This window comes from Suncus etruscus, chromosome 3 (genome assembly GCF_024139225.1).
Source record: "Suncus etruscus isolate mSunEtr1 chromosome 3, mSunEtr1.pri.cur, whole genome shotgun sequence".
Taxonomy (NCBI): domain Eukaryota; kingdom Metazoa; phylum Chordata; class Mammalia; order Eulipotyphla; family Soricidae; genus Suncus; species Suncus etruscus.
In genome coordinates this window covers 116,926,781-116,944,707 of record NC_064850.1, presented here as the reverse complement: position 1 = coordinate 116,944,707, position 17,927 = coordinate 116,926,781, and the positions used below count along the sequence as shown (strand labels likewise).

The 17,927-nt window shown below is 37.4% G+C and overlaps 1 protein-coding gene across 2 annotated transcripts in view; it reads left to right on the top strand.

Moving 5' to 3' along the window:
- Positions 1-17,927, top strand: part of HHIP (hedgehog interacting protein) — a 150,466-nt gene that overhangs the window by 94,902 nt on the left and 37,637 nt on the right. The window contains exon 14 of one of the 2 annotated variants that reach the window (XM_049770047.1): positions 16-488. The exons of the other annotated variant lie outside the window; for it this stretch is intronic. Within the exon in view, the coding sequence (XP_049626004.1) occupies positions 16-62 (47 nt within the window). The 3' untranslated portion in view covers positions 63-488. Of the gene's footprint in view, positions 1-15; positions 489-17,927 lie in introns of those variants that run through there. 2 annotated transcript variants of the gene reach the window in all.

Here is a 17,927-nt window from a genome sequence, read left to right as displayed (position 1 = left end):
ATTTTTATAATATAGACCATCACCTACATGAAACACCTTTATCCTCTCCTGTAAAATGCTAAGGTTACATTTTTCCAGCAACTTAATTGGAAAGAAGGAGAGTGAGAAAGCAAACAGTTTTCATGTGCTGTGGAGCTAATTTAGCCACGTACCCTTGTACCAACATGTAATCATTCCCGACGGAGGAAAAAGCAAGAAAACAACCAATCCATATAACATTTCAGCATTAAACTTTGTAAAGTGCTTTTCACCAGTGCCAGACTGTCAGAGTCTGTGTGATTAGAATGGTGCAGATGTCACACTGAATCAGACCTCACTGGAGAAGAGCTTAGGCGTGTTTTACCGATTGTGGCTCTGTAAGCTGTCACTTGTACCCATTTTTCATATAACGCTTCTTGCCAACTCCGACTGCTAATGTATATGTTCATTCCAAATGCCAATGAAAATTGTCTCTCAGTTAATGAAAATAAATTTCTGTAAATATTCTGTTAAGCTTTTGCAAGGAATGCCATGTTCTTAACTTTAAGCTGCTAAAGATCTGGTAGACGTTACTTTCATGGTGTGCGAGAATTTCTCTCCATGTTTGGATTCTAACAAAACAATGTTTTCTTTGCACTGGTGAAAAAAAAAATCTCACACACTCTCATTATATGGTCCTTCCGTAAACACCTGTTTCCCCCAAATCTAAATTGTAGTAGAGTATAGGTGATTTCCAACAGCACACACTCCCTTTCCAAACCCACTCTTTGCCTTTTGGAATAAATAAACCTCAGTTATTTAAAAAAAAAAAAGAAGAAGAAGAAGAAGAAGGAGAAGAAGAAGAAGAAGAAAAGAAAGAAAATCTATAGTCCTTAGAATTTCTCTGTTGTTTCAAAGCCAGAGACTTTTGTCAGTTAGGCACAGTGAACATTTATAGAGAGCCCAGAGCATAGGGAGGTTGGTTAAGCGCACTGCTCTGGTCTTCCATATATGATTACTTAAGTTTGAAGTGACCTCATGCCAAATGGAAATGGGTTGAGAAATCTTGGTTCAGTGCTTAGTGAACAATGGCCTGCATTAAAAAGTGCATGCATAATTTTGCACAATTTAGATTCAATTGACAGTCTATTCAAAGAAGTCTCAGGATTAACTGAGCATGGAGACCAAATTGCCCTCTTACCCCAGAAAAGGGGTGGTCCTGGCCAGTCACACGAACACTTCATTGGCCCAACAGTGTGGCAGATCTCGGAATGAACCCTGCAGTCGCCTGCCTCTGTAGGTTAATAGCAGTCTTTTGTCCCTCCTGCTTTCTCTCCATAGCCCTTTTACTGAATTCCATCACAGAAAGTTTGACAATTAAAAAAAAAAATGTCCTGACAACCATTTTTGTAAATGGACCTTACCATCTAATTGTCTCTTATTCAACGTGGGTGACATTAACAAAATGTGAATGTCTTGTGAGGGAGCCAGCTGTCTAAATCTGTCAAATTGTGCAGTTTTATTACACATTCCCCTGTTCATCGTTGCCCTGTAGACAATATGGATTCCTGCTTATATATTCAGGAAAATCTGAAAAATTCAGTGTTTCTTCTTACATCCTCTTTCTGTTTCTTCGAAAAGAACCTTTTCCATAGAAAAGGTGTTGTATCCATTCTTCAATTTGAAAATATCTATCTTAACTTGACTCTGATATTTTATGTAGCCCTTTCACAAGAAAGGAGTTTCAAGTAAATTAGGAAAAAATACATACCAGGTAACATTGCCTTTTCTATTGGGAGCCATTAGACTAAATTACCAAATTCTTCAGCACTGAAGAAGGCAAGATTTTTAGATATTAAGCTTCAACAAAGGAAGGAAAGTCATAAATAAGCATTTCTTCTTATTCTTAGAAGATGATTACAATGGCTCACTGATAGTTCTATATTTTAAGGACAGTGGTTATTGAAAATAAAAAGTAGAATGTGGGAGGCTGAAAATGAATTTTTAAAAATGTTTGAAAATGGAAAAATAATTTTGAAATTCCGTGCTGGAGTGTTATCTGAAATATTGTATGATAAGGCAGATAGGAACTTGTGAAAACACACAAGTGAAAGAAAAGTTATTTTTCCATCATATCAGTGGCAACAAGACTCAATTTGGAAGGTTCATCCTCAGAAAGACATGGTCCAAGTGCAGTTCTGAGAGAAAAAATAACTCAAGGAAGAAATGAATATAGGTCTGTTAGCATCCCTTTGTCCATGCTAGGGTGCAAGCTTGGGCTGGCGATAGGGGTTCATTTTATGTGAAAAATGGCTGCAATAGTTATAAAGCATTGTTAGAAAGAAGCTTTCTGCCACTCCTCTGAAAAAACAGCTGCTCTGGTTAATTAAACCTTCTTGGGACAGTTATTTAAGGTAATAGTAGAAAAGAGTATTGACAAATCAGTAGAGTTAAAAGAAGGGAAGATCTTGTTTCATTTGATGATCAAAGTTTTTCTACCCCCGTTTTTTCTTCTGGAAATTTTGTTTCAATTATTCTTCTATAGTAAAATACATCTTTTATCACATGGAATATTCAGCATTGTTCTCAAAATTTGTGGATCATCTTATAAAGAATAAAGAAGGCTATATCTAAAACCAGTATTTTAAAAACTAAAATTAAAAAATATTCTCAAAAACATATTCTCTTTCATTTCTATAATTCAAAACATTGTTCTCTACTTCTTTGGGGGAAATTGTATCACAATTTACTAAGAATTTTTACTATATTTCTTTTTACCTTTATTTTTACTTTTGAATCATAAACTATACAACATGTATATACCAGAAAAAGATGTGAGAATAAATGTTACAGTTGGGTTTTTTGGAAGCACGTGGATTTAAATTTTCATTAGTCTAACTTTTAAATTTTGGAAACAACAAAGAAAAACTAAGTCCAAACTTTTGAGAGGGAAAGAAAAGATAATTTATGGGCAATGGTAGTTGGCTGATTGAGAAATTACTTTGGGCATCTCTAGAATGTTACCTGAATACATCTCTATTCTTGTCTCTGTGATATTTTTCTTTTATTTAAATTGGTTTTAAGTTTTCTAATCTAATATACTCAAAGTATATATAAAACATAAAAGTAGTAATTCAGGTACACGTACAAAATTTGTCATGTAAGAAATATGGGAAAAGACATAATTCAGTCATACACCATCTACTGAATATTGCCTAAATAACATATGAAAGCATATATTCTGAGTATAAATAGATAAATAATACATTGAGGCTAGGTCCAACAAGTAGAAGATTGTTACAATGAATTATAATAGAGAATTTAAGATGTTCTCATAACTGTGAGTTTTTTTTCTCTCCTCTCTCCCACACTCTCTACCCACACCTATTCCATATCTTTCTTCTTCAATTTCTTCCTTCTCTATTTTTATTGTTCTATCTTGCCTAACCATATATTACCTAAGATCCTCTACCAAACATGCCCTGGAATAGGCTGCTATCAATGACACTGGTTATGAACTTTTCTTTATTTTCCTGACAAATACATTCTCCAGTGTCACAATTCCTTATACTCTGCTGTGTGGAGGTTAGACAGAAGGAACATAATTGACTTAGATGTCCAAATCACTTGACAAAGTGACCCAAAATCTGAATATTTGTCTTCACCTGCTGTTTTCTTAGGGATATTGGAAACACACATAGTAAAGTGCCTGAGCCAACTGCAGGGAAAGTTAAAACTATTTCCTATTCAAGCAACAATTTCTACAGAATCTATTTGGAAGCCAGTTGCTCCAGATTTATGAGGCAAAAATAAGTAGTTCCTCAGTGGGGAGTTTAGATCCTTCTTTACCTCTCCTCTGGGACAAGACTTGAACTTTCAGAGAACTCAGAAAAAAATTCCATGCCCCCCAATTTATAGGTTTCTTTATCCCCACCCCCCACTGGAAGTTAATGGGTATATTACTGTGAATGTTAACATCGCCTTTAGCAAGTTTCTCTTCAGTATATTCTAAAGAAATATATATTTTTTTGTTCTACCAATACCAATTCCTTTACCTCCAATAATTAATACATTGTTCAAAAATGAGGGGAACATTTCAACCTTTAATATATGAAAAATATGAACATAGAAACTGTCAAACACTGATCAATCCACACTTTTTAAAAAATAGCCCTTATAACTTTTGCAGATTGCCTTAAAAGAACTCCATGGGAGCATGTGAGGGAGGGGGATTAGTCTAGGACCATGTCAGCTCCACCTCAGAGATGATTTTCCTAGTTGGAATGGAGAGGCCTGTCAGTGATCAGGTTAGAATTTTGCTTAAATTCTTCATTAACTACAAATGCAATGATAAACCCTTATATAAACCATTATTTATCACTTATATACACCATTTATATTTATAAACATAAATATAAATGATAATTCCTTATCATTTACCTTATTTTCCCATAGTCCTTTGTATATGTCATAGATAAGTCAGTTAAAGGCAATTTAAACATAGATCTGTGCATCAACATAAACTAAATCTTCAGCCTAAAACCCGTATGCATTTTAGTCTGAATATACAATAACTTAAAAAATAAAAATGCTGTCAAATGCAATGTGAATGCTAAGGTTATAGCTTGGGCACATCACAAAGCTAGACATCAGGTTTCAATAAGGATTCTTTGCCTATATAGATTCTGTGCTAATTGAATTTTATACATGTGGGCATATATAGACACATACACACAAGAAAACTAGTATAACTGTATAGTGAGTGATTCCAGTTGAGACTAAATTTTGTGATAAAAAATTGAGCACTAGACAGAACAGAATACAAACAGCGATGGCCATACATGATAGCCAAATATAAGTGTTACATTTAGAACTAACTCTCCTACAGTTCTTGGCCATAATAGCCAGCCATATGAATTACACATGATGAATTTTGAGATCATCTATGTCATAATATAAGTAGGCTGTCTTCTTACTGTATATTCTTAAAGTCTGAGTTGTAATTTCTTAGATTCCTTTGCAAATTAAGACCTTAGGGTTGTAGGTCCCTGTGCATAATGCCATCATAAAAAAATTAAAATGTTAAGATTTTTCAACAAAACTCATGCACAAGAAGATCAAATGATTTATCTAAATCTGATGAATAAATTATTGAGTCATTGTAATGAAAATACCTAAAAGAAATATTATTGAAACCCTTATGTCTTTTCTGGCTGTAATTCTGGTAAATTTTGTCTATTTTTAAAGAACTCTTAACTGTGTTGTTCTTCTAGCACATTTGAGTTTCCCTAGTTTTTCATTCATTTGCCATAATTAATTATGAAGACAACTTATCCAAATTCTTACAGAAAACACTTGAACTAACTCCTCTCTTGAATGTCTGTGATAAGAAGAAGTCTGGCCATAGGAAAAAATAGTAAAAACAGATACAAGTCTGAGGAAACAAAGGTAATCTTTGTAATAATTGGGATTTCACTAAGTATTTGGTTCAGATAATCCTTCCAAGTATAGATAAATCCAAATTGTTAAACTAAATGATGGTACAATTCGGTTCTGTTTCAGTTATCTGTTATTCAGTCTGCTAGTTATTTTTTAATTGACAAATATTTATTGAAGTGCCTAATAAGATTATGAACCATAGAAAAGGCAAGGACATTAACAGTGGAGTCCTTTTTGCCCACCGGGTATGACAAACATGTCTGAAATAAAGAGTAATCGCACTTGATCAGCTCCTGTTCTGCTCACCATTAAATCTAGCAATAATAGAACAGATGGCCTGAAGTACATCCGTGTGTCTCTGTGTGCACACATTCATGTATATATATATTTATCTATATGTACAAACACTACATATGTATACACACTATCTATGTAATATATAATATATGTATAATGCATATAAATTCTAACAAGTGTATTTGTGTTATCTTTAAAATAGAACAATTGTATCTTGAAGTGGTAAATGCAGAGAATTCATTTTTATTGTTGATCTGTGGATTTAATGATTTTTTTAGGTGAACAGGATGTTGAAGTGTATAATTTCTTTTAATTTAATATATTTATGTAAATGCATGCCTGAAATTTGGTTAGATTTGGATGTGTTTTGTGTCTTTTAACATGATCAAATGTATTAAACTTTATCTTCTGACCTGATATACTTGTGATATTTTAAATTCTTTTTTATTTGGGGATTAGAATACCCTTTCTGAATCACACTGATTTTATAAATACAAAATATAAAATATCTCTGCCTAAACTCCTTCAAAACATCTTTGCCTTCTGTCATTTGGCATGACTTAATTTCTTATTTTGTTTGGTTTGGGGCCACACCCAATGGTGCTCAGGGCTTACTCATGATTTTACTCTCAGGGATCACTCCTGAAAGGCCTTAGGGGATGATACGTGGTTCCAGAGATCAAACCTAGGTCAGTTACATATAACACAGTACCCAACCTTCTGTACTATCTCTGTAGCCCTGATTTTAACACTTTATTTCCTGATGTGATACTCATGTTAAAGGTCATGTACTAGGTAACTGTGAAGTATTGTAGGTCCAAATTCTAAATTGTTTTTGGGAGATGACTTAATATACATAGTGTTACATGTATACAGACCTATGTTTCATCCTGGCAACACACACACACACACACACACACACTTAGTTCTAAGTTGTCAGTGACTTTAATCCAATCCTTTCAAGAAAGTAAAATGAATGGCCAAGAATGTGGGTCAGGAAGCTAACACAATGGTCCTGAGTGCTTGCCTTGCCTGTGGGAGGCCTATGTTTGATTCCAAGCACCACATGAGCCCCCTCAATCCACCCCCAATAAATAGACTTTATCTTCACTCTCATTGGTTCAGAGAGCACCAGGGAACTTTTTCCAATGGGAACCTCCCAGCCCCAAAAACAGCCTCATGTTTAGTCCTCCCCCACTTCTACTTCTGTACAGAGATGCCTCCCTCACCAGATGAGAAGTTCCCTGAGTTTCCTTTTCTCCTTCCTATGTCCTTGACTGTCCTTATTGTACCACCAGGGACACCAGGAGTATACACACAGTAAATATATATACATAGTACATACTTGTGTTGGTTTGTCTTGCCATGTTACAGATCCCCACAGTATAAAAGCAATTCAGTAGAAACCAGAATTGTAATTTTAGATTCTGATCTTTTCCCCTTTCATGAGCTGGGCAGATGTTCCTAGTCAACCAGCAAATACCAGAGAAAACTATCATTAAACTCAGTACATTACAGGAAGTAGTAGTTTTAGTAGAAGTAGTTGTAGTGGTGGCAGTAGTAGTAGTAGGTATCACATTTAAAGAGAGCATATTTTTGGATGCTATTGCCCAGCTAGGGTCTAAGTATTCTGAGTATGTTTAAGATAGGCAAGAACAATCGTTTTCCATCTTTTTAGCACTTACCAGCCAACACTGGTTCATGGACTGGCAGTTATAGACCATTGGGCTAGATTAGGCTATGATCCTCAGTAGCTTAAGAGTATTTTCATTTTCAGAATGCTTTTCAAAAGTATTTTCAAAATGCTTCCAATTTGCAGTGAGTTCATTGGAATGCAAACCCCTTGCAGGTGAAGGAACAGATGGAAATCATTGTACTGTTAATACCTCTAGGCTCTTTCTTTGCCATGTTTAGCTTCTGTACTCTGTTATTACTGCTGTAGTCAGTTCCCTTTATTGGAACCACTCAAAATGGTTTGTGTTTTCCTATGTTACAGCTCCTGACTGATATCTATATTCATAAGAGTGACTTTAAACAGATAGCAAGAGAGAAAATGGTGTGAAGCCACAGAAACATGCTGCCTCCTTTAGGAGACTCCACTACATTTGACTTGAACAAATCAGGGGTTAGGGATGCTAATCCCATTGCTGAAACTTGACTACTAACAACAAATTATTGTTGAGCAGAGCCTTACAGGATCACAGAAACAGTCAGCATTTGCTTTGTAAGTTTTATGTGGTAGAAATAACATTCCTAGAATAAAGTTAGCTAGAGAAATAAAATCAAGAAAAGAGGGCATGTAGAGAAAGTACAACAGGTAAGTATTTTTCTTGCATGCAGCTGACCCAGGTTCGATTGTTGGTGTCCCATATGGTCCCCTGAGCACTGCTAGCTATAATTCTTGAGTGCAGGATCAGAAGTAACCCTTGAACACCTCTAGACATGGCCCAAAAACAAGCCCCCCAAAATAAAAGTTAGATGTTTATGACATCTGTTTATAAAAAAAAAAACAACTCATGTGTTAGTGCACCCATGCAGTTCAGAATACATTGATGCTGATAATGCAATTTATCTTAATTTAACCACCTTTTAGTGTGAGCCATGGGTGGTACATGCAGGCATCAATGCATTAAGGATTGTCTATGAGTTTCAACATGCTGTTCACTAGATGCCATCTATTCAGAAAAAAAAAACTTAAACTGGTGGCTACTATGACCTATGCAAATAACAAGATCTCCAGCTATAGGGTGGGATGTCATCATCCACATCTGAGTGGAAAGTTTCCTAACACCATAAAAAGACCTTGGGGTGTGCAAATGAGTGAGCATGGAGCCTGTAGTGGTTCCCATGGCAGTATGCTTCAAGGGCGGAAAAACCCTGTATCTCTTAGGCCAAGGGAATTCCCACTGTAATTTCCCCCAATATTTACCATGCCTATGAAAAAAGAAGAAGAAACACAACCCTTGTTTTAAGAAGTTGCTGGTCTGGTTTTATTTTTCTCTTTTTTTCCATAGCTGATGGTTTTGGTTTTTGGTTTATTCTATTTTATTCTTTTTGTAATTTTGTTATTACACCCTCATTGTTTTTTGTTTTGTTTTGCTATCATTTTCTTCTTTTTTCCCTTCCTTCTTCTAAATGGATATTTATTATACCTAGATGGACTCCTAGTTTTTCTCCTTTTGGTTTGTCTTCCTTGCCCCCCTCCCCCGATGGTACCAAGACCAGACAGTCAAATGTTCATTTGGTGGAAATAAAAACTGATCAGACATGAATACCAAATCCAAAGTCAAAGACAACAGAGTTGATACCCAATCTACAACAACCTGTACAAGGGGGGAACAGTTGCACTAGCATTACAGGGTAAAGGAGGGAGATGTGGGATGCATGCTGAGAACAGGGGTAGAAGAAGGACAACACTGGTGGTGGGAATGCCCCTCATTGTCACTATGTGCCTCAAATATTACTGTGAAAGAATTGTAATTCACTTCGACCACAATAAAAATTAAAATAAAAATAAAATAAATAAATATTGGGGGGATAAGAAATAAAAACCTGGGTGGCTAAAGTAAAGCATGCCAATAATAAAATACATGTCAATTCTCAGCTGAGTAAATGGCGCCAAGATTGTAGGGAGTACTACAGTTCTCCTGCCTTCTGTGACTTGTTCTGATGTGTTCTCTGAATGTCTCCTTCCACCAAGAAATTGTCCCATCAGGAGAAAAAAAATACAAAATGGAAAATATCACTATGAGTAAATATATCTAAATAATATATTGAAAAGTATTGATTGGATTTACTTTTAAAATATTTTTACTATTATTATTGTTTAGGTCATATGGGCACCATGTTAAAAATAACACAGCATGGTAGCAACTAAGGTCCAAGCACAACTTAATGGAAGAACTGAACCACACAATTGGTTTGGCTGAGGGTAGCAGGGCTGGGAAGGGGGGCGGTAATGGAGTTCTTGGGGAAGGAAGAAAGGTTCACTTGTGATGAGTGTGATATTTGAATTACATGCATGAGAAGAAAGCATTATCAATAAAATTATAAAACAAAAAATCCCAATTTAAGAACTAAAATGCTAAAAATAAATATATTTATTGGGGCCAGTGTAGTAGCACAGCTGTAGAGTGTTTGTCTTGCATGGGACTGACCCAGGACGGATGCAGGTTCAATCCCCAGCATCCCATATGGTCCCTTGAGCCAGGAGCAACCCCTGGGCATTGCCAGGTGTGGTCCAAAAAAACAAAATTAAATAAATAAATTTATTATAATTATTATTGTAGATAACATGGCTACAATAGTATAGGTAGCCATAGTTTATGAATACATATGCATTATAACATAGCAATAGTTTATCATTTTGATGTAAAATCACTGCATCTCACTATCATCAAAGTACCCAAAACCCTCCATCATTGTACTTACTCAATTTTCTGAATTCTAAGGAATAAAATTTCATACCTCTGTCTTAGCATCAAAATGGGATTCTAATTCTTAAAAGCTGTAAACTTCTAGAACTAAGTAATAAAATGTTTTAGATATCATTTTAGGGCTGTTTTCAGAGCAATCAATTCTATATAATTCAGTTTCTTAGGTACTATGGAGAGTCCTGGAACCCAGTTCCCCCATGAATTTATGACAGCTACTTCATGTCAATCAGCTTCTCAGTTGCAGGGGAGGGTGGTCAAGATTTCAGCTCCATTCATGGTCCCCATGAAAATATTATCCATAGTAAAGAGATCAGTTTTCTAAGACCAATTTCCTCTTCAGATGCCAGTTGCAAGATCAAGCTATTACTTCTGTTTCTGACTGACCAGTAAATAACGAATTAAAGGCTCTTGTAACATTCTCCTCAGGGTTAAACCATTTGCTAGTGTAGCTCACAGAACCCGGGAAACTCCTTTACCTTCTATCTCACCAATTTAATTCAAAGGTTAAAACCCAGGAACAGCCACACAAATGCTGATGGCTCTGAAAGGGGAGGACAACCCCTGTGAATGCTCCCATTCTACCAGTCACCAAATGTCCATTAACCAGAAGCTCTGAAGTTCATGCTTTTGAGTTTCTATGGAGGTTTGACTACATCAGCATGACTGATTAAATACCGCCCATTGAATTGAACTCAAGTTTAAATCCTGCAGTAGGATTGGAAGTTTTCTTGGAGATGGGGCCAACACACCTGGCAGTACTCAGGGCTCTGTGCTCAGTAATCACATCTGGTGTGTTCCAGAACTATATGGGGATTTTCACTTGGGTCTCTTCTATTCTGATACTACTACTTACTCCAAATCTTGTAAGCTATCCATTTTATTCCAAGTAGTTTTTATATTAGTCTTTAACCAAAACTAAGAACATTCTTTGTTTTTGTTTTGGGGCCACACCTGGTGGTGCTCAGGGATTATTTCTGGCTCTGCACTCAGAAATAGCTCCTGGAAAGCTTGGGGACCATATGGGATGTTGAAGATCGAACCTGGGTCTATCCTGGGTTGGCCACGAGCAAGGCAAATTCTCTACCTCTACACTATTGCTCCGACCCAAAATTCTTAGCTCAAAATGTATGGTCTACTCAGTATCTATTAAGCAGATGTAGAAACATCCCAATAAGAACACATATTTCTGCGTGTAATCAAGTGAAAAAAATACACTACACACATGCAATTGTTGGTGGATAGAAGTGATAATGGATTGCCATTGTCATGTTCTCAATTCTCCTCTGTATTAGGAAAAAAAAAAAAACAGATAGAACTCGAGGCAAAGGAATGCCTTTTTATCGAGTCTTAAAAAAGTATTCTGGATGCATCTTTGTCCGATACTGATGGGAACTGAGGCCATGGTCGCACTCCGCAGCTGGGGAAATGGGAGACCTGCATCTTAGGCAGAGACCTGGAGAGAACTGAGGCCGTGGTTGCACTCTGCATCTGAGGAAGCTGGTGACCTGCGTCTTTGTCAGGTACTGGAGGGAACTGAGGCCCCTGTCGCACTCTGCACCTGGGGAAGCGAGAGGCCTAGGTCTTAGGCAGGGACCTGGAAGAAACTCAGGCCATGGTCAGTGGATGCACTAAGCACCTGGGTAAGCAGGTGGCCTGCGTCTTTCTCAGGGACCTGGAGGGAACTCTGGCTGCAGTCTATAGTCACACTAGACAAGAGTGGTGACTGAGGAAGCGAGTGGCCATGTCTTTGTCAGGTACTGGGAGAGAGCTGAGATAGGCAGTCGGACACCATACTCAGCACCTGGGGTCTGCACCTTCTCACAAAAATCCTGAGGGAGGAGGCCCAAGGGCAGGGCCAAACCTCAGTGACCTCAGCCACCATACTCGCCTAGGGACAAACTCTAGAGTAGGGACTCAGTCTCATACTGCAGGTGATAAAGGAGGGCTGAGAACAAGGGCAGACCACTCTGAATCACCAAATGCAAAGGAATATGAGGAAACCAAGGGAAACCAAGGGGATAGAGAGAGAAATTCTAGCAAAACCAGGTCCACCAAAATACAGGGGCCCAATAGATGAAGACATAAATGTGGTATTGAAAGCCATAGCAATAGAGATCAAGGAATCACTAGCCAATGAGTTTAAGAAATCCAGGGGCCGGGTAGGTGGCGCTGGAGGTAAGGTGTCTGCCTTGCAAGCGCTAGCCAAGGAAGGACCACGGTTCGATCCCCCGGCGTCCCATATGGTCCCCCCAAGCCAGGGGCGATTTCTGAGCACATAGCCAGGAGTAACCCCTGAGCATCAAACGGGTGTGGCCCAAAAACCAAAAAAAAAAAAAAAAAAGAAATCCATAGATGAACAGGTCAACCAACTCAAAGGTGAACTTCTACAGCAAATGAGAAATTCCATACAAATGGAATTAAAGGAAATACAAAACGTCCTAGCAAGCCATAATAGCAGAATCACTCAGTTGGAGAATTGCATAGAAGAACTTTAAGAAAAACTACAAACCAAAAATGACAAAGAGGCCAATAAGATAAAAAGGTAAAGCATTGGAAGAAAATGTTAGGTATTTAATGAACAAAAACAAAAGAAATAGTCTACGAATAGTAGGAATACCAGAAGGAGAGGAAATAGGGAAAGGGGAAGAGCAAGTGGTGAGGAAAATTATAGCAGAAAACTTTCCCAACCTCTGGAATGAGGCTTCAGTGCAAATTCAAGAGGCAAAGACAGTCCCTAATAAAATAGACTCTAATAAATCAACACCAAGACATATAGTAATGCAAATGGCAAAAAAAAAGAAAGATGAATTTCTTAATGCAATAACGAGAAAATAACCTCAAGTACAAAGGAAAAAATATAAGAATCAAACCAGATCTCCCATTTAAAATAATTCAAGTGAGAATTCAGTAGAATGACATTCAAATTACTGAAGGACAGAAACTTCCAACCTAGAGTCCACTACTCAGCAAAACTCTCATTGATATGGAAGGGAGATCTAAAAACATTCTCTGACAAGAAAGAACTCACACTATTTGAGATAACCAAACCAACTCTAAATGAACTACTCAAAGATGTATTACACAAATCAAACACCCGATTGTAACAACATCCTCTCTACTCAATACAATAGCACAACAAACTGCTCTGTCAATAATTTCCTTAAATGTCAATGGCCTAAATTTGACCATTAAAAGACACAGATAGAGGGCTGGATCAGAAAACAGAAAACAGATATCTGCTGCCTCCAAGAAACACCTAACAGAACAGGATAAACATAGGCTTAGAATAAAAGAATGGAAATCAATTATTCAAGCCAATGGTAAGCAAACAAACAAAAAGCTGGGACAGCTATCCCTATATCAGATCAAATTGCATTCAACCTCAAGAAAGTGCTCAGAGACCAAGAGGGTCACTACTTACTAATCAGGGGAACATTAGACCAAGAAGTACTAACTCTGATCAATATTTATGCACTGAATGTAGAGCCAGCAAAATATGTAATGCATCTGCTCACAAACCTATAGAAACATATAGAAGGTAACGTAATAGTAATGGGAGATTTTAATACACCACTATCACTACTAGACAGATCCATCAGACAGAAAACTAGCAAAAACATGAGAGCCCTAAACAAGAAATTAGAGGAAATAAGGGTAACGGATTTATGCAGGGCTCTCCACCCCAAGAAATCAGAATACACATTCTTCTCAAGTGAACATGGAACCTTCTCTAGAATAGACCGTGTCTTAGGATATAAATCTAACTTACACAAAGTCTCAAATATAAGGATTATTAGAAGTACAGTACCCTATCAGATCATTATGAAACAGAGATTAAAATTGACTAAAAAGAAACTGTGGAGAAAATCCAACACCTGGAGATTAAACAACATGCTACTCAACAACATTTGGATCAAAGAGGCAATCAAGGAAGAAATAAAAAGATTCGTTGAAATGAATCACAATGAAGAGACAAATTGTCAAATTCTGTCGAACACAGCAAAAGCAGTAATTAGGGGGAAGCTCAGAGCAATACAGGCCTACATCAGGAAAGAGGAAAATGACAAAATCAACAGATTACAAGGATACCTTAAGGATTCGGAAAAACAGTAGCAAAATATAACCAGAAGAAAAGAAATAACAAAAATCAGAGCAGAAATAAACAACATAGAATCAAAGAAAATATCGAGACCAAGAGTTGGTTTTTCAAAAGAATAAATAATATAGACAAACCGCTAGCAAGACTCACCAAAAACAAAAGGGAAAACACCCAAATAAATAGGATTCCAAATGAAAGGGGAGAAATTACAGCAGAACAGCAAGAAATCCAAGACATCATGAGGGAGTATTATGAAAACTGTACTCATCTAAGCTAGAGAACCCTGAAGAAATTGACAAATTTTTGGAAAAATATCATCTTCCAAAATTTGACAGGGATGTAGAAAACCTAAACAGTCCAATCACAGCTAAAGAAATTGAAATAGTAATTAAGAAACTCCCCAAGAACAAAAGTCTAGGTCCAGATGGTTTTCCAGATGAATTCTATCAAACATTCCAAGAAGAATTACAACCACTGATCTTCAGGCTCTTCCAAACATTGAAAAGATTGGAGTCCTTCCTAACTCATTTTATGAGGCAAATATAAAACTCATTCCCAAGGATGGCAAAGACACCACCAAGAAAGAAAACTACAGACCAATTTCATTAATGAACATAGATGCAAAATTTTTCAACAAAATCTTAGCAAACTGAATCCAACAATACATCAAAAAGATTATATACTATGACCAACTAGATTTTATCCCAGGGATGCAAGGATGGTTTAACATATGCAAATCAATCATCATCATACATCACATAAACAAGAAGAAAGAAAAAAAAACAAGATTATATCAACTCTTTTTGTTCACTCTGAGGACTTCGGGGAAAACTCCTATCTCTGTCTGCCTGAAACTGTGCTTCTGAACTTCCGAAGGTTTCCTCAGGGGCCTAGGGAGCGCACCCCCAAAAACACTGCATTCTGAAGCTGGTGAGTGCCTGCATTGTGGGGCCGCGGAATCGCTTTGCCCTGCCCTGCCTTTGTTTACTCTGAGGACTTCGGGGAAAACTCCTATCTCTGTCTGCCTGAAACTGTGCTTCTGAACTTCCGAAGGTTTCCTCAGGGGCCTAGGGAGTGCACCCCTAAAAAACTGCATTTTGAAGCTGGTGAGCAGCTGCATTCTGGGGCTGCAGGATCGCTCTACCTTGCCCTGCCTTTGTTCACTCTGAGGACTTGCAACTAGAGGCAACAGAAGCGCTCAGCCGCTTCGCTTCCCTTTGCAGCCGCGAACTCTTCCTAATCAATGAACCCCACCACAACACGCAGGAAAAACCACACTACAAGCGTGACAATGGGGAAAACTCGCAGGCAAACACCATCCATAGAGAATGAAGACGAAAGCTCAGTTGATCTAATAAATTACAACCACCTGATTAACCTTTCAGATAAGGAGTTTAGAGTAGAAATATGGAATATGTTTGTAGACCTCAAAAAGAGCATAGATCGATCTGAAGAGAACACAAAAACAGAAATCAGAAAACTCCAAACTGAAATAACAGATCTGAAAAATACGGTTGCTCAACTGAAAACCACAATGGATAGCCTCGCCAACAGGGTATCAGCAGCTGAGGAGAGAATCGGAGTACTGGAAGATGAGATGCAGAAAAGCTCAACACAACAGAAGAAATTGGAAAAGAACATTAAGACAAACGAACAGGCAATGGAAAATGTACTCAAGGCATGCGAAGAGATGAAAATAGAAGTCTTTGATAAACTCAACAGAAACAACATAAGAATCATTGGAGTCCCAGAAACCCAGGAAGGAGATCTCCAAGAAGAATCAACTGTCAAAGACATCATCAAAGAGATACTCCCAGAGTTAAAGCCTACATGCAATCAAATACTGCATGCCCGAAGAATACCAGCTAAAAGAGACCCAAAGAAAAACACCCCAAGACACATCCTTGTTACAATGACAAATCCCATAGATAGGGATAGAATACTGAAAGCAGCAAGATCAAAAAGGGAAATTACATTCAAAGGAGCATCCCTAAGACTTACAGCAGACATGTCACAAGAAACTCTCAAGGCCAGAAGACAGTGGTTGGATATTGTGACAAGATTGAATGAAATGAATGCCTCCCCAAGAATACTGCACCCAGCCCGACTCACATTCAGGTTTGGAGGAAGAATACACAGCTTCACGGATAAACAACAGCTCAGAAACTTCACAGAAGATAAACCAGCCTTAAAGGAAAAACTGACAGGTCTACTCTAAGACAAGAGAGACCAACAAACACAGCAAACTTATCTACAAAGATGACATTAAATCCTATGACAATCATCTCCCTCAATGTCAATGGACTAAATTCACCAATTAAAAGACACAGAGTGGCAAAATGGGTCAAAAAGATGAATCCAACCTTCTGCTGCCTACAAGAAACACATCTGAATAGTCAGAACAAACATAGACTCAAAATCAAAGGTTGGAAGAAAATTATCCAAGCAAACAACACCCTGAAAAAAGCTGGGGTGGCCATATTAATATCAGATGACACCAACTTTATACTCAGAAAAGTGGTAAGGGACAAAGATGGACACTATGTACTAATCAAGGGATATGTGCAACAGGAAGAAATCAGACTATTAAACATATATGCACCCAATGAGAGACCAGCAAATTATCTAATACAATTACTGACAAATCTGAAAGAAGAAATCAATAATAACACAATCATTGTGGGAGACTTCAACACAGCCCTATCAACACTTGATAGGTCAACCAGACTGAAACCCAACAAAAACATACTAGCCCTGAAAAGTGTTATGGAAGAAAGAGGACTAGTAGATATATACAGGACACTCCATCCCAAAAAACCTGGATACACATTCTTTTCCAATGTACATGGGTCATTCTCCAGAATAGACTACATGCTGACACATAAAACATACCTCCATAAAATCAAGAGGATAGAAATCTTGCAGGCTACCTTTGCTGACCACAAGGCTCTGAAATTAGATGTGAACTACAAAGCCACACAGAAGAAAAACTTTAACAATTGAAAATTAAACACCCTGCTACTGAACAACCAGTGGGTCCGAGATGAAATCAAAAAGGAAATCAAAACTTTCCTGGAAACAAATGATAATGAAGACACAAACTGCCAGAATCTATGGGACACAGCAAAAGCAGTCCTGAGAGGAAAATTTATAGCTCTACAAGCACACATCAGGAAGGAAGAAGGAGCATACATGAATAACTTAATGGTGCAGCTTAAACAATTAGAAAATGACCAACAGAATGAACCAAAAATAGGGAGAAAGAAGGAAATAATAAAGCTGAAAGCGGAACTCAATGAAGTGGAAAACCAAAAAGCAATCCGAAAGATCAACGAAAGCAGAAGCTGGTTCTTTGAAAAAATAAACAAGATTGATAGACCATTGGCAAAACTCACAAAGAAAGAGAGAGAGAGAAATCTGATAACCCGTATTAGAAATGAAAAGGGGGAGATCACAACAGAAATTGCAGAGATCCAAAGGATAATCAGAGGCTACTTTGAGAAACTTTATGCTACAAAACATGAGAACCTAGAAGAAATGGAAAAATTCTTGGACACTTATAACCTTCCACATTTAAGTAAGGAGGATGTAGCATATCTAAACACCCCCATCACTACTGAGGAAATTGAAACTGTAATCAAACATCTACCAAAAAAGAAAAGCCCAGGCCCAGATGGTTTTCCTAATGAATTTTTTCA